Below are 18,602 nucleotides of genomic sequence, written 5' to 3'. Positions count from 1 at the left end.
TGAGGTGGAGGGGGTAAGGAAAAGTTTCTGATAGGTGATGTCTATGCACTCCTTGGGAACCAAAGCTCTGAGAGAACCTGATATAAGCCCTTCTGTTTGGAATGACTGTAATGAAAGATAATGTTGGAGAAACAGACAGAAAGTTAACCTAAAATGAAAGTTGAGAGTGCCTATAAATTTAGAGTAGATAAGGAAGGAGTTAACAGCAGAAGGCAGGAGAGATGACTGACACAGGGGAAAGCGGAGATATTAATATGGTGAAAAAAACAGATGTAGTGGGAGTAAGACAGTGACAAGATCCAGAGTGTGCAGTGGAGTATGGCATTTCCTGTAACGGAGCATAGAGCAATGTTGCTGGGAGCTAGGGAGCTTCTGGTCTGATTGTGAGATGGGCCATCTTCTACTTGGAAAATAGAGGAAACAAGGTCCTCAGCGAAGAGCCAAGTTTTACTTAAGGTAAAAAAAAAACACTCTGAGGACAAGTTGAAAACACAGTAAGTTTATTTATGATTACATAAAACTTTCAAATAACACAATAGAAAGGATGGGAAATAAATCAGTCAAAAATAGAACTGGCAGGAGGGAAGCAAAGAGAAGTATGGTAACAATTGTTGGCAGATAAAAATATGAGAAAACTATCAATATCTATTGAGTGATTACTATACATGCAGATACAGAGGTCAAGAAAAGATTCTTTTAGCCTCGAGGCACTTATCAACTATAGGGAGACAAAGAGATCATTTCAGGTAATGATAAGTACTGTGGGAGGATAAAATAGCGGTATATGATGGAAAATAAAATAGGGTGAAAAGTCATAAATTCTGGCCAGTGGGAGAACATGAGAGGAGAAGGCTTTAGATAGATAGCACTGCTTATAGGTCAGATGATATTAGCATTGAATGTTGCTTAATGGTTAAAGAACAGGTTATTGGTGAGCATTTCCACTGCCTTTCTTAAAAAACAGCTTTACTGAGGTATAATTTCAATTTCTGAGGTATAATTAACATACAATAAAACTGCTTAACTTAAATAAATCCACAAGCTCATTAGAAATGTACAACTTTCCAAGTTTTGACATATGTAGTCACCTCTGAATAAATCACCAATGAAGACAATGAACTTGTTCACTCCCAAAGGTTGTCTTGGGCCCCTTGGTAATCCTTCTTTCTTATTCTTCACACCTGTCCTGTTCCTAGGCAAAAACTGATATTTTCTGTCATTGCATACTAGTTTAGATCTCTTAGAATTTTACATAAATGGAGTCATACACTAAGTACTCTGATTTCTTTCACTCAGATTATTTTCATATTGATTTACGCTGTTTTATCTGTTAGTTGTTTATTCCTTTTTATTGCTGAGTTGTATTCCACTGTAAGGGTACACCAAAATTTTTGATCCAATCACCTACTTTTGACATTTGGGTTGTTTCTCAGATTGTAACTATCATAACAAAGCTGCTATGAACATTGTGCAGGAGTCTTTGTATGGACATGTTTTCATTTCTCTTGGATGATAATACTCAGGAATGCAATGACCAGTTCATACAGGTGGTGAATATTTAACTCTTAAAAGAAACTGCCAAAACGTGTTCCAAATGCGTTCCAAAGTGACTGTACCATTTTGCATTCCCACCAGCAATGAGACTTCCAGTTGTTCCACATCCTTGTCAAGATTTGGTATAGTCCTAGACATTCTACTAAGTGTGTCTGTAGTATCTCATTGTGGTTCAATTTGTATTTTCCTAATGACAGATCCTAAACATCTTTATCATGTGCTTTTTTGACACCCATATATGTTCTTTGTTGAAGCATGTGTTTAAATCTGCTGTCCATTTTTGTATACAGTGAAGTATGGTTTGAACTTCATTTTGGGGGGCATATATTAAACTGTTCTAGCACCAGCTGTAAAAAGACTATACTTTCTGCATGGAATTTACTTTGCATTTTGTCAGAAATCATAAGATCATTTGTGTGTCACTTAATCTCATGACTATTATGTTTCACTGATCTATTTGCTCATCTTTATGCCATAAGACACTGTCTTCACTACAATTTCTTAAATTAAGGTTGCTTAAGCCCCCTAACGTTGATCTTTATTAAAGTTGTTTTGGCTATACTAAATTCTTATATATAATTTTTCTAAGAAATCTTTCTATATGAATTTTAGGATTAATTAATCTCTACAAAAATACTGATGAAATTTTGACTGGGGTTATACTGAAAATACAAATAAATTTGAAGGAAACTGAACTTTGACAATACTGAATGTTAACAACCTATGAGCATACCATACCTCCTCATTTATGTCTTTATTTTTCTTAGCATATTTACAATAGTTTTCAGTGTACAAGCCATTATCAGATTTATCCCTAAGTATTTCCTATTTGTAAATGGTATTCTTAAAATAAAATTCTATATTTTAAATAGAAAATTTCAATTTCTAATTGCTGCTATTATACAGAAATACAACTAATTTTTGTACTCTGATTTTGTATCCTAAAAGCTTGCTAAAATTAATTGCTTATTAGTTTTAGCATCTTTTTGGACAATTCATAGGATTTTCTGTATACATAATCGTGTTAGCACTGAATAAAGGCAGTTTTATTTTTTCCTTTCCAATTTTTTTTCTTTCTCTTGCCTTGTATTGGCTAGAGTTTTCAGTACAATGTTCAAGAAGATGTAGTGGGAGCAGATATCCCTGCTTCGTTCTTTACCTTTCACCACTAAGTGTGATAATAGTAATAGGTCTTTCCATAACATCTTTTATGAGGCTGAAGAAATTCCTCCGTATTCCTAGTTTCTTTATAATTTTTATGGGGAATAGATGTTTGAAAATGTTTTTTCTGCATCGTCTGAGAGAGTCATATGATTTTTTTTTTCTCTTTCAGTTTCTTAATATGGTGAAATATAGTGACTGATTTCCAGTCAACCTTGCATTCCAGATAAACCATTTGGTCATGATGTTTTAGCTTTTTTACATACAGTTGGTTCCAGTATAGTTAAATGTTATGTAGAATTTCTACATCTATGTTTATGAGGGAAATAAGCTTGTAATTTTCTTTGCTTGCATATTTTCATCTGGTTTTAGTATCAGAATTATCCAGTCTCACAGAATGACTTTGAAAGCATTCCTTTTCTCTTGAATTTCTAGAAGTTTATGGATAAGTGGTATTATTTCTTCCTAAATGTTTGGTAAAATTCACAAGTGAAGCGACCTAGACTTGGAATTTTTTTTGTGGAAAGGTTTATAAGTACAAATTCAATTTCTTTAATAAAAAGTTTTCAAATCTATTTCTTCTTGAATAAGCTTTAACAGTTGTCTTCTTTCTTGTAAAGTTGTTCATAACATTCCCTTTTTATTTTTCTAATGTAAGTAAAACCTATAGTGATGTAACCTAGCTTATTCCAGATTTGGTAAAATGCTTCTTTTCTCTTTTTCCTAATCAGTCAGGCCACAGAGGTTTATCAATTTTATTGATCTAAAAAAAAAGTTTGTTTTATGGATTTTTCTCCACTGTTTTCTGTTGCCTGTATCATTTGATTTATACTCTCATCTTTATTTTTTCCTTTCTTCTGGTAACTTTAGGTTTCATTTAGTTTTTCTAGTTTCTTCAGGTAGAAGCAGATTTCACTGATTTGAAATGTTTCTTCTTTTCTATTACAAACTTTCAGTGCTATTAATTCTCCTCCAAGTATTAATTTAGCTATATCTTACAAATTTTTATATACTTTGCTTTCATCTTTATCTATCCTTTTTGATTCCTTATGTGTTATTTGGAAATATTTGTTCACAAATATTTAAGGTCTTTTATATAATCTTGTTACTGATTGATAATATAATTATACTGTGATCAGAGAACATACCTCATATTACAAATCCTCTTAAGTATTAATACTTGCTTTATTGCCCATAATATGGTTTATGACCCATATGTATTTGAAAATATGTATTCCACTATTGAAGGATGGAGTGTTTTATAAATTTTACTTATGTCAAGTTGTTTGATAGCATAGCATAAATGTTCTCTATTCTAACTGTTTTTCTATTACCTTGCTCAATCAATTATTGAGAAAGTCAGCTTGAAATCTCTGGTAATTTTTGCCTTTTAATTGGGAAATCTAGATCATTTACAATTTAAAGTGAGTAGTGCTACGGCTGGGTTTTAAATCTACCGTCTTGTTACTGTTCTCTATGTGTCCATCTATTCTTTGTTCTTCTTTTCTTCCTTTGGCCTCTCAATGTTTCTCACATATTCAGCACTTTTCTATTTATTGTTTAGTTGATCATTTGCCTAAATTTGTGATTTAGGTTAATCATAAAGTAATTAAGTTAAATTATAATCATAGTATAATGTAATATTAATGTTAGTAAATGTAAGTTTAATGTCTTTTGCAAATAGTTCAGTAAAACTACCATTTAACAAAAAATAGGTATTTTATCACATTAGTTTTTGTCAAGTATATTAACAACTGAGGGAGTAACTGAACTGCTATTTCCCTTACAGAATCTCTATTTTTGCTAAACAATCCCCACAATATTTATGGACCAATGGAATATACCTGATTTACAAATGATGGTCTACTGACTTCCACATAATAAAATCTGTGGTACTTTCCTAAGGTGCAAGATTCATGGATCCATTAGCACTAAGAAGTCAAAATCTTCCAAAGTTGGGAGATAACACCAAAACAAGCCATTATGTCTTTCCTTGCAAGATTTTATCAGGAAAATAAAAAGGTTCTAAAATTGGCTCCTATTCAGAGAAACACAACTTACATTTTCCTTCAAAATATTCTCTCTTAATTGCTGTTATCTATTATCTTATTTGTGTGATTGAGGAGGATTTTAAACTGATTCGTAAGTATATATCAATGTGCACTACCTTGTAGATGTTTTGAAGTAAACAAAAAAGCGTATTTTATAAATACATGCAAATATTAGTAGATTATACAGTTACTGGGGAATCATAAAAGCTACCTGGAAAGAATGAGAAGTCTTCATGAAGAAAGAAGAAATCTGTAAGCCAACAGAATACTAGACTGGGTAGGCAAGGAAATGTTGTATTTGGTAAACAGTCTTAGAGAATTTTATTATAAGAGTAAGGTCAAAAAAATTAATGAAACCAAAAAGAGAAAATAAGTACATTATAAGATGAAAAGGAAATGAATAATTGTTTAAAAAAAGTAATTGTACCTGGTCATCATTTTCATCTGAAAAGGTTATTGATGTAAGCTTGTAGTTATTCTTCAACAAAAACTCATTGACTAGGAAGTTTAGAGCTCTCTTTTCAAGAGGTTTGATTGGCTCCTGGAGGCAAAATAAAGGACAGATATAATACTGTAAGTTTTCCTCCTTCAATATTCATGCTACCATTTTATGTGGAAGATACTTTTAGATCTATTTTCACCCACCTGAATTTCAGGACTTGATTTGTAATTTTTCCGTTCCTGTAAAGGAACTTCATGTTCTGGTGGAAGAAAATACAAATAATATTTTACTGTTTTATATTTGGAAATATCTCAGCTACTTCTACATTGTCAAAGTAGAAAAAGTCTCAAAAAAGTTTTATGTACACCACCTGCAGCCTTTGTCAGGTTGGCTCGGAGGGCCTGAATGGTCTCCTTGGCTTTCCGTAGTTCAAACTCCAGGACTGGACAGGGATTTGGAATAAACACACACAGGCATCCAACCAAGAAAAGGGAAACAAAAATAAAAAAATAAAAAGCAAGGATGGGTATGAAAAAAAAATACAATTTGTATTGAAAACAGAAAGCATGCAATCTTTATGAAACTTGTGAACGCATGCAGCAGAGTTGATTTGCAAGCAAACTGGTGAATGTTTTCCATAGTTTTAGAATTCAGGGGACTACTAAGCAAATGTTCTAGCTGTCTGACAAGGAAAAGCTCTATTTAAAAATAAAATCTGTGACATACTCTCATTGAAGTTAATAAAAATATTAGTAATCTGGGTACTTCAGCTTCACTCAGTCTAGGTAAGAAAATGCAATGGAATGTTTACAGTGCCATAATTTTACAGGAAAAGATAAAAATGAGGTGAAATCCAGGCAAATATAATTAAAGAAAACTTTAGGATTAGAAAAAAAGGTTTTTAAAAATTCATTAACTAGAATGTTATAAAACAAAATATAAAAACATTAATGAATACATCCTTTCATTAAGATGTTGAAAGAATATGGTTTAAATATTTAATAAATGTTGAGATGCCTATAAGTTTTTCTACAAATAAGCATATGCTTTGTATAAAAAAGCATAGATATGTTGAACATGTTTTTAAAAAGTTTCTAAGGTTTTATTTTAGGTTCCTTCTCAAGCCAAAGGGTAAAAATAGTTTGTCTTTCAATTTATAATTAAGATCATTCTAAAGCAAATGATTGTGTAAAATTCTAAAAGTGTAGTTATTTAAGGATACTAAATAAATTAAGTAGAATTTCAAAGTTCTAATAACTTCAAATAGATATTTGTTCACGTTAAGTACTAACAAAACTCAAAGATTTCTCCTATTACCACAGACTCTAATGAACATGAATACTGAGAAAACATTTTAATAAGCCCTTTAAGATTTTCACCATGAGAAGATTTAACTATATATGTCTTAAACTGGGAATTTTCTTTAAAAATATATCAATAATGCTATGGAAAAAAAAAAAGCCATTCTAATGAAGTAAAGCTCTGGGAACATGAAGTGATCTTTGTCACAACCAGATATTAAGAAATTGTAGTATTTAAATAGCTCTGCATAAAAACTAGCAAATTAAAAAATCTAACAACATAATTTTTCCTGATTGACTAATAAACAGAAAAAAGATGGCTGGCAAATGAGCTGTTATCAGAGACAACAAAGGTATAAAAATACATGGAAAAATTAGGTTCACTCAGTTTGCAAATTTTTCACTAAAAACTGAAGATGCAACTGAATCATATCTAGTACATGTAGGCCAGTTATTTTGATGCACAGAATTTCACTGCAGCAACATGGAAGCACAACTAAAATCAGATGACATGTATGCTACTATTTCTTCTTTTGGTAGTCAGCAATGCTGATCTGCAAACATTTCTGTGCAACAAAGTTAAAACATTATCCCTAAAACTTACACTTCTGGAAATTCTTAGAGCTTGTGTTTAAAGTCAGACTGCACACATACAGTGTGTAAGGTGAGTACAGAATAGACTTCCTTTTTTTTTTAATTTCAAGACTATAGGTAATTACTATATATATATATATATATATATATGCGTGTGTGTGTGTGTATATATATATATATATATATATATATATATATATATATATATATGATGTTTTCAGTATCACAATTTACTAAGATGTACTACAGAACAATTGCAGATCAGAAATGCCCTGCACCAGAATGATAGAAATATTGAAGAAAAAAGAAGAAGGAAAAAAACACTGGTTAAAACACAAACTGAAAAACTCAAACTCAACTGGTGAAAGTTTAGGTGACCAAAAGCAAAACACTGCATGATAAAGGCACAGAAAGCCAGAAAAAACCATGTCAGACGGCAAGAATTTGTATTTTTATGCGCCTGTACATATACATTGTCAAATGTCATTAAAAGTTACCAATGCTTTGAAAACAGTGCTTATCAAAATGAATTCACTCTGCTGCATGTTTCTTAATACACAATGTAGACTTTATAAGACAAAGGCATATCTTTGAAACTACAGCACTTCTCTATAAAGGCACAGTACGATCAAGTAATTTCAGTTTCTGTGACAAAGTTTTACAAGAAAGGTCTGAACAGCTATTATTTACATATATATGTGAATTAGTCTCTTCTTTATTAAAATAACACTGGATTTAAGCTCAAAATTACTTCTCCTACAATGTAAAGATATACATTGCAGCAAGTAACCACCAAGTATTTTTCAAATGTTGTAATTCTTCATAAATGAATGAGGATGTGTATGTTTTTCAAATCACTGCTGGAATCAACTACAAACACACCCACTCCATGCTCCCACCCCTCTAATTGCCCATCCCTACGGAATGCAATTTTATCGGTACTAAAGCAGTAACTGCAAAGATGTAGGTAAATTCTAATACTGCATATTATCAAAATAATTCATGACATCACTATAAGCAATTCTAGATGAGCTAAAACAAGTTATCTCCCAACCAGTTGATATAGTAACTGGTATTATATCAGAGGTTATTTGACGGCTTAAAGATCATGCTCTCATGATTTGAGACATGTACAAATTAACTATGTGGAGACACCAAAGGTGAAGTGTTAAATTTCAAAGCAGAAAAAAAAATAATCATCCCTTTGTTGCTTAAAGTCAATATATCACTAATATTATCTTGAAATATTTGCTAGTCTTAATTAATTTTGATATGAAACTCAAAATAATATTTCGGAAGATCTTTCCACCATAAGTCTAACACAACTCTGACTGATTAGAGTTAAGCAGTTTTTCATTCCCATTCCTGTTCACTACTGAGGAGTTCAAATCAATAGGACTGAGTCAAGGACTGTCTGTCTAATAGTAGACATGAAACTGCCTTCTTTCAAATCAGAATTCCTGGATTTTTTTTCTGAATATAAGGTGATTTGACTTCACAATAAAATACTACTTCTTCAGTTTTAATAGTGTCTTCAGGAATATGAGTTAGAATACAATCTATTCCTAAAATAATTCAAAAACCCCAAGACAGTACGAATACACCCCTTCTGGGTTTAGAGAGTTCTCCTTGCCTATCATAGACTTAAGAAAGATACAGTACTGTTAGGCATGTCTTAATAGTGAGAAATAAATGAATAGAAGCAAGATACAATCACCACAGTCTATAAATACTTTGTTTTCTCTATTCATCTTAATGGGGAAAAAATATCCTCTTCCCCAAGTCTTAATAGGAAAAAATTCCTCCTGTTACTGTTCCTCTTGCTCAGGGTCTCTTATAGATTCCTCTCTCACTCACCTCAAAGTTACTCAGGTTGCCAGCCTTGGCCCTTTTCTTATTCTACATAGTCCACTGGGATGATACTCACTCTTACGGTTTTAACTATCACACGTACTCTGCAGGTATAGAGAAACCTTAAACCTTTTCCCTAGATACAGACCTACCTAATTATCTCCTGGATATGACCACTTGAATGTCTAGTAAGTTTTGAATTCAATCCTATCTAAATGAATTTCATCATCTTCCTCTCAAATCTGCTCTCCCGCATCCTCCTCAATCTCCATTAATGCACGACTATCAACTCAGCTGCCCAAACAGGAAACCTGGAGATTACTTTTCACGTACCCCTTGCGCTTACTCTCACATTAATTAAATGTCCAAGCTATATTAATTCCAATGTTTGAAGAACCCCCCAAATAACATACATCTCTATTGTCTCTATTCAGACCTTTTTGACTTATCATATAAATTACAATCTACAACCACACTGAAAGCTTATTGCCTTTAAGGCCTTGCTGGAGCATTCATCCTAGTTAAAATCATACAAAATCATTTATAAATAAGATTTAAGTAAGGCTCAAAATGAGAAATACAGAAAGTACTCCTAATTGGAAATAGAGGTTTCTTTACAAGGGGAGACATATGTAACAAGCAGACAAATAGGCTTATTTATGCCTGGAAAAGCCGGATGTTCCTACTGTCGTGGACAGTGAGGAAATGAGGGGGCTACTGATGCTGTTTCCTACTCAGGACTGGCCAAGTTACCCTACAGGCAAAATCTGAATGTCACTTTAGGATGTTTACTAGGTTAATGCTCCATGTCTATTGGTTGATTATTGTACCTAGAACAACACAATATTTTGAATACATTAACATTTGTTGAAACAAGTTATTTATTGCATTCCAATCCCTGATGCCATAGGTAATAAATCTGAATCATTATCAATCTTTCCAGCATTTAGGAATATCTTTCCCTACAAATTAGAGGGCAAGTTTTTGTATTTCTCTGTATCTCTACATAAAAATTAATGTGTGAACTACAGAAGTAATACAGTAACAGGTAGAGATAAAAGAATAAAGTCAGAAACTCTGACGGCTAAAAGATCATGTGAACCTGAGACAAGGGTACAGGTCGTTCCAAAATTAATAAGCTCCTTATCGTTTCCAAAGTGCTCAACAGTTATTTGTATGACAGATGTTACAGTCTTTCAGTATAAATTCTTTGAAGGCAGAAACTTTATAATTTCATGTTTCTATATGTAGTGTCTAACATAGTACTTAACCTACGGCAGATGTTCCAAATGCCTGAGTGAAGAATGGCAATCCCACTATTCAGAATATAGATGTCCCTTATCTTTAAGAAAACTTGAAAAATTTGGAGGTAATACTGTCTATGCACCAAGTAACACTACCTTTGCTTAAGAACATATAGAAAGGCTTTTACTAAAAAGTCAGATCAAGCTCATTTTTGTTTAGTGTGTACTACTTCTTAAATCATTTTTATGTGACAATTAACACTTTTAAATTCAGAAATGGAAAACATTTAAAATAAAAAGCTGTAAAAATTTTACTTCTTTTAAAAGAAAATGGATGTTGAAAGAGTCTTGTAAGGGAAAGACAGTATAGTGCTATCCACATGAATGCACAGATGGGTCAAAGCTTCAGCCTGGAACTAAAAGATGTATTGAGGTCTCTGGAATAAAAACCTACATGTTCATAACCTGGTCTTGCCCCTTACCATATGGAGGCTATTGGGCAAATTTCTCAATCTCATAAGCCTTAGTTTTCTGATCTACAAAGTAAGGATATCATGCCCTATTTTGTAAGACTATTAACAAGATTAGATAAAAAATTTTATATAAAGCACCCAGCACAGTGCATGGAACAGTGCAAGTACTCAATCAACATTTGTTCATTTAGAGACCTCTTCCTCTTTGAAAGAAAAGCTGTGCAAACTTTAAAAAAATAACCAGGTTTTTACATTTAGGAAAAAGATGGTAAGAATGATGCTTGAAAACAAATGTAGTATCTATTTGTCTCCTACATATCAACAGCCTATTAAAGGTTGGGGTTAGACCATACATTTGTGTGGTGGGGCAATGGACCCAATACTTGTGTTATCTATTAACCTCCTTCTGCCCATGACTGATAAAGGGAAATAATAAAGAGATTTTTATACTCTCTCAGAGAGGTTTACATGTGATCCAATGACAGGTGATGGAATAATCATCATTTCTGGATTATTCATCTTTTGATAAACTTTTAAGTTAGTACCAATGGTTAACAACGACTCAAAAATCGTTTTAGAAATAGGAATTGTGAGTAACTGAAACTTTTTCATGAAGTTTCACCATACATCACACACTGGGGCCCAAAAAACTGAAAGTCTGGAATCTTTCTCTTGGAATAATACATATTTTCCTTCCCATTTCCAATGAAGATGAAAGACAGCATTTATTTATATATACTGCATAGCATCAAAAATTACTTTAACCCCTCAAATTTAGAGTATAATCTTTTGATTTAAAAATACTATGCATTTACAATATTTTACTCTTAGTTATGCTTAATAACATTTTGCTTTTATACCAATGTTATCCTTAATTAGAAATACTAAAATACCTAAATAATGAGAACGGTGAACTTCTTAAATCTGACTAAATCTAAAATTTAGGTTTTTAACTAGAAAAAGGTAAATAATTAAAAGGAAAAAAATTAAAAGAAATTAATTATGTGGTCAATTTCTGGGTAGGGTTTATTTTCTAATACACAATAATATAATTACAAAATAATAAAATATAAAAACTATAGTTTGTCAGTCTCTAATAAAATACCATGTATTTAATGTTTAATATATAACATAAAATACATACTGTCTAATATTTGTTATATAATTATATATAACTTAATGTTACCTAACAAATGATAATTTATAGGATAAATTAGCCTTAAAATTATTCAAATGATGTGCTTTTTAAATTTTTAAATATTACTGATGTAATCAGCAGACTGTAGGTGTGCATAAGCAGAAACTCACAGCACCACAGAAAGAAGAAGCTGGGGATTGGGATGTTCCCTGTAGTCCATAAATTAGTAACATAACTTTGTATATTAACTATATAATTATATTCACATGCCAAATTGTAGAAGAAAGCTTTTCACTCATTTTATTATTTCTGGAATGTCACAGAATACAAATCAGTCTTTACAATCTCACTCACCTGCCACTCTCTCATCTGTTTCCCTGTTACCATCATCTGAATATCTTGCAAAGTCCAAAGAATCAAGGGTACTAATGCTCCCAGCTCGATCTGTTAGCAAAGAGAAAAGTAAAAGAATTTAACAGACTTTTATTCAATTACCAAAATAAAGGATTGCAAATCAATTACCTATGATTTTCAGTTACAAAACTATGATTCTAAGATCTAGGGATTCTATTAAAACAATAAACTAAGGTAAAAATGCTCACAGCAACTAAACTACTTTAAAATAATTCAAGTTTCCCTGCCCAAATCTCCGGCTAACGCCTTAACAATGCACACACAGGACATTTTGCAATCAGCCCAGCTAAACACAAAAAAAATTTGAAATGAAGTATGAGCTGCTGCCTGATTTGTAGATTGAGTCCAACAAGCTAAGTGCCTACAAAATAAATAAATCAAAACAACAGTTTTAAAAAACAGAACGTACTTTGGAAAAGCATAGCAGTTCCTCAAAAAGTTAAGCACAGAATTACCATATGACTAAGCAATTCCACTCGTAGCTTTATACCCAAGAGAACTAGAAACCTATGTTCACACAATAATTTGTGCATAAATGTTCATTAACATTATTCACAATGGCAACAAAGTACAAAGAAACCAAATGTCTACTGACCAGTATAACAAAAGAGGCCAGTGAAAACCAATTTGAAAACCATTGTAAAAAGTTTGAATTTTATTCCAAGGATAATGGGAACAACAAAAACAAATACATTTTTAGAAAATCGTTTTGACTGCTGTAAGGAAAGTGGTTTATAGAGAGACTAATTAAGAGGCTATTATAGTCATGTTGGTAAAAGATGACCAGAACAGTGGCAGTAGAGATGTGAGAAGAAATAGTCAGATTTAGGTTATTTTTTGATGTAGAAGTAACATATTCTGGTAATGAAATGGATGTGGGCTTAAGTAAGAGAGAGAACACAGTTGATTCCTAAAGACTTCATATATTGACTTGTAATGTGGGATGCAAAAGGTGAATAGAGGAACTTTAAGAGTCCTATGTTTAAAAGCATGGTGGTAGGGGAGAGTCCTTGGCTTTTGGCAGTTTTTTAACTGTCCCTAAATAGAAAATACTATATAAATATTCCCATTTAAATGAAGAAATCAACGCTGATACTTAATTTAGGGTAACATGTCTAGTTAATGCAAAAAAGGGATAAATTAGAGGCTAGGTCAACTCTTATTAAACTGTGCTACTTTACATAGTACTTAATATTTTATATATTGATCTAAGGAAACATTATTTGTGTTCAGAAAATGTTATCTGGACAAACAAATGCAAGTTATAGGAATATAAATTATGACTTCTCATAGCTCTCCCTCACCTCCTTTTAAAACAATCAGCAGATGCCAATAATTGATATGGTTGACTTCAAATAGCACTATGTCATTATCAAAGTACCACTTATCTTTAAATTTCTATTCAGGTGAGCTCTTTGAAATTCTATATATAATACTCTCCTTAGTACACTGTAAATCTATCCAGAGAAGCATTTAATTTCTCTGCAGTTTAATTATATCTGAGGAATAATAACTTGCTACTAACTTAAGTTTTAAGACAGCATAAACAAAAATATTACAGTATTTCTCAGTATAATTACAGCATAATTTCACTTAGGCATAAGCCAAAAATATCAAATAATGATAGTACCATAGACAGTACATTAAAAATGGGCTGATCTTAGGAACACTACTCAGCAGTAAAAAAAAGATACATGCAACATGAGTGAATCACAATGACTTATGCTGAATGAAAGAAGCCTTATACAAAATTATATACTATATGATTTCATTTAATGAAGTTTTAGAACAGGCAATAGTAATTTACGGTAAGAAAAAAATTTTAACAGTAGTTCTTGGAGTTGGGGACTGGAAAGAGTGGGAATTGAATGGGAAGGAACGTAAGGGAACTTTCAGGGGTGACAATAACTTTCTATATTTTCTATAAATTGACAGGATTTTCTATATATTAACAGGGTTATCCCAGGTATATTAATCTGTCAAAACTCATTAAATGCTATACTTAAAACATGTTTTATTGCCTTTAAATTTCATCTCAAAAGAAAAACAGAGAATTCTAAATATTGAGTTCTAGTTAACAATATCCATGCTAAAGTATTTACAGGAACGTATACTGATATCTGCAACTTAATTTGAAATGCATAAAAAAATAAGATGGATTTTGGATGGATAGAGAGTTGGAGAGATGTATAGGTCTGAGATAAGCAAGTATAGTAAAATCTTCATTGTAGAAAGTAGGTGGACGTATATGGATATAAAGATTCTTTTGACTTTTCAAGTTTTGAAATTTTCTAAATAAAATGCTAGAAAAAATTTAAAAACTTGGATGTATAGGGGAGGAAAACAGTTAAACATAGATCAGGATCTAAATTTAATAATTCAAGTTGTAGTACTGGAAAATCACTATTATTTATTGTCCTATACGACAAAAAAAATTTTATGTTTTACCTCCTTTGTTTGAAATTGAAACAGAAGTTCAAAGCTAGAACCTAATTCACAAAAAGAAAGGAAATAAATTTCAAAATATAGTGGATGAACTGAAGGTACTGAATTTTAGGTACTATACGTAGTACCTAAAATTTTCAGCTCTAAAAATAGATTAATCTAACTAACCATTTTCTCCAATGTTTTGTACCACACAATAAGAGCTTTATCCTCCAATTATATGAAATACACTTATTATAAATAATTACAAAAAATGAGGGTACATAGAAAACTAAGATAAACTATCCCAATTCCACTAAAGGTAGGGATAAGATCATTAAAATTTCTCCCAGAATTTCAATATACTCTTTTGAACTCTTTTTCCCTTGTCTAAGTATGTGTATTTTTGCAAAAACTGAATGCATACAACTTCATATCTTGCTTTTTAAATTAAGCTTATATAGTGAGAATTTGCCATATCACTAAGGCTGCTGATACCTATTCCTTAAACTGCTTTCCAAAATAAGTACACACAGCTGAGTTCCATCAGCAGTACATAAAAGCAGTTGTCAATACTGGGTATTATTATTTTTAATCTCACCAATTTAATGTACTATAAAATTATACTTGTTTAAGCATCTCTTTGATTCCTGATGAATTTGAACATTCTTTGAAAAATATACTGGCAATCAGACTTGGGCATCGCTGCTGATGGGCTGGACATCCAAGGGCCACGGCAGCCAGCTTGGCCTGTGTAAGTGCAAACCCACACTACAGACCCAGAATGGCCACCCTGCTGTCATCATGACCAAGCAGCTCAGGTGCTCCTTGTATCACTTTTGGAGCAGCTGACAGTACAAGTGACCAACAGCAACTGGCTGAATCATTTTGTCTGCTGGGCTGTTCAGTGCCTCTCCCACAGTTAATACTTTCCAGTGGGACTGATACACTTCGACAAAAATCTTATCTTTTCTGCCCAGTCCCACGTGTCCATACACATGCCTCTCCCCGTGATCTCTTTGCTCAGATTTTCCAGTCTTTTTCCTTGCAAGCCAGTGACCAAATGGCCAGGCCATGGGCTACTGCCTCAGGATCTAGATACATTCTCTGAGCTACTTCTCTTTTTACACAAAGTAGATGAACAGATGACTCTGTGATGGGCTGATCCATGTCCCCCAAAATCCAGATGTTTGAAATCCTAACCCCCAGCACCTCATAATATAACTATATTTGGAGATAAGGTATTTAAAGAGGTAATTAAGTTAAAATGAGATGTTTTTTTAGTGGGTCCTAAGGCAGTCTGACTGGTGTTCTTGTAAGAAGAGAAAATCTGGACACACAGGGAGACACCAGGGTGCCTGCACACGGAGAAAAGCAAGAGGGTGGCTATCTGCAAGCCAGGGAGATGGGGCTCTGAAAAAAATCAAACCTGCCAACACCTCGATCTTGGATTTCTAGCATCCAGAACTGTGAGACAATAAATTTCTGTTGTTTAAGCCACACATACACAAAAAAATATATACTGGCAATCTACCTTCTTTAGGTGTGCGAATTTTCTATTCATATTCTTTGACCTATTTAACATCTAAATTTTACTGATACATTAGTTTATCTGGCCATTACTGCCCTAACCAGAAATACCATCTGCTCTTAGTCACATGCCTTAGCTTCACATTAGCTATTCTGATGTCTCCAAACTGTGTATTAAAACAGATACACGCAACAGAATGAACTTTTATCAACTAATATTCTAGTATTGTAATACCAGACCTGATTATTTTATTCCTTAATTTCATAGACTGTTACATATGATGTTAGTTGTTGATTTCAGATAAATATTTTTTATTATGTTAAGTATCCAAGTAATGTTGGTTTTCTAGGTATTTCTTTCTCTTCCTCATTTTTAATCATAAATAAAGTCCTTGATTGGAGCCCATCTGTTCACATGACATTATTCCTACATTATACTGTTACTAGTTCTCTGAAGGTTTCAAAGAACTCATCTATACAGTGGGAGAGCCCTTGGGGAAATCAAACACACAGTTCAACTTTCAACTTGGTATTATTATGACCACTGAAAATATATTCTAAATATTTTTTACTTCCAAGCCAACAACTTTGTATTCTCCAAGAAAAAAAATTCAGATGCCTTTTAAAATAGTAATATCTATGATGTCACAAAAGCAAAATCTAATTCGTGAAAATTTGCTCCATGTCAGAAAAAAAATTATTTATGGAAGAAAGAAACCTCAATTTTGATTGGACTAACCTATGATTTTATAAATATAATGTACTTGGAATTTTTAGGCTAATAAAGAGGTAATATAATACCAAAATAAATATACCTCTTTAGATTTGGCCAAAGTTCTTTTCCAGCACAAGCAAATGCCTTTCCAAATACTCTAACCTAAAAGAGGAAGTGTTTGGGAAACTGAGCCTCTTTTATTAAGAAAGAAGCTATTTATATTCTAATAAGAAGTATACCACACAGCATTTCTTCAAATTCTAGAATTGTGTAACTTCTTATTAATTCACCTTATAATTCAGGAACTTAATGATTAGGGAGTTTCATCATAGTTGGCAAACTGGTAAAACATGTAGGTAAGTTTTATTAAGTCTGAGAACTAAATCTATTATATACAGTATGACTATAAATAAGGCATACAGATTGGTTTTATAAACCACATACAAAAGTAGTCTTATTTACATTTAATATTTTAGTACTGATAAAAGACTGTACTTCTACAATAGTTAAAAAAAATTAGTCTCAGATCCTTGAAAATGTATCTTTTATGGAAATTACATGCACTTTAAAAACTAAGTGTACTGGAAAAACTGACCAGCTACTAACTGGTAAAAAGAATTGATTAATTTAATTAAACAATTACTGAACACCTATTGTATACCAGGTTACTGACAAGGAACAGTAAAATACTAAAGGCTTATCTTTAAAAGGATGTGGATATAAAAGCCCGTGTAGGTGTGTAGTAGTATATGCTTACTTACGCATCAAATGCTTTTGTAAATACAGTAAGTTATTAATAGTAATTGACTTAGAGGAGTAGAGTTAAAGTTTTTAGCATATACTCCTCTTTGTACTGTTTGGGATTTTTTTCATTTGGCATTTATTTTGGTATTTTCCCCCAGAGATGTATTATATTTTTTATAATATGAGCATTTTATAATTTAAAAGTCATGAAAGTACCTAATTCACAATTAAAGGATAAGAAGAAAAATATTATCATTAAGCAATTAGTTTTAAATGTGAATTCTTCTTTTGGTAAAAGTTGTTTGTTGAACCAAGACTAAAAAAAACCTATGTTATGGGGAAAAAACAAAGAAATAAATACACAGTATATAAATTCAATAATTACATAATAAACTTACCTTAATAGTAATTATATTTAAACCTGAGGTGGTGTATAAACATTTTTATATGTTAGCCACTTAAATTAGAGAACTAAGAGATCTATCAATGGCAAAACTCACGTTTATATTTTCTGATCCTCAAATCTTGTCCAATGCTGGGGTTCATTTCACTGACCCCTATATTCAAAATATTTAAGAGCTAGAGGGTATCTTAGAGATAGGCCAAACCCGTTATTTTTACAGATAGAAAACTGACTATGTATTCATTCATTATGTATTTACCAAACCGCAGCGGGAGGTAAAAAATTCAGCAAGACTTGGTCCTTGCCTTAAAGAAGCTTATAAACCACTGGAATTAAGTCATGTACAAAGATAAGAATGATACAATCAGGTCACTTTATGTTAATGGTTAAACATATTAATCTGAGTAAGCTAGGAGTAGAATTCAAGTCTCCCAGTTTGCAGTCCACTCTTTCCCTTTGTTCACAATAAGCCTACCTTCAAAGTCAGAAGATTGAATCTTAGGAAGAGACTTGAATGCTGAAACTTTAGAACAAACTATTCACTTAGGTTAAAATTACTGTAG

The 18,602-nt window shown here is 32.1% G+C and overlaps 1 protein-coding gene across 10 annotated transcripts in view; it reads right to left on the bottom strand.

Moving 5' to 3' along the window:
* RELCH (RAB11 binding and LisH domain, coiled-coil and HEAT repeat containing) overlaps positions 1–18,602 on the bottom strand; it is a 114,308-nt gene that overhangs the window by 73,985 nt on the left and 21,721 nt on the right. For 8 of the 10 annotated variants that reach the window (XR_001851773.3, XM_073213164.1, XM_017651058.3 and 5 more), the window contains exons 2-5: positions 12,164–12,253; positions 5,579–5,650; positions 5,412–5,467; positions 5,194–5,307 (exon numbers count right to left, since the gene is read on the bottom strand). Coding sequence is in view for 9 of the 10 variants with exons in the window: in XM_073213164.1 (XP_073069265.1) it covers positions 5,194–5,307; positions 5,412–5,467; positions 5,579–5,650; positions 12,164–12,253 (332 nt within the window). In the remaining variant the exon portion in view is untranslated. The remainder of the gene's footprint in view (positions 1–5,193; positions 5,308–5,411; positions 5,468–5,578; positions 5,651–12,163; positions 12,254–18,602) is intronic. The other 2 variants (XM_017651062.3, XM_017651064.3) reach the window with 1 other exon arrangement.

The sequence above is a fragment of the Manis javanica genome, chromosome 9 (assembly GCF_040802235.1).
Source record: "Manis javanica isolate MJ-LG chromosome 9, MJ_LKY, whole genome shotgun sequence".
NCBI classification, from domain to species: domain Eukaryota; kingdom Metazoa; phylum Chordata; class Mammalia; order Pholidota; family Manidae; genus Manis; species Manis javanica.
This window is presented reverse-complemented; position numbering and strand designations above follow the sequence as displayed.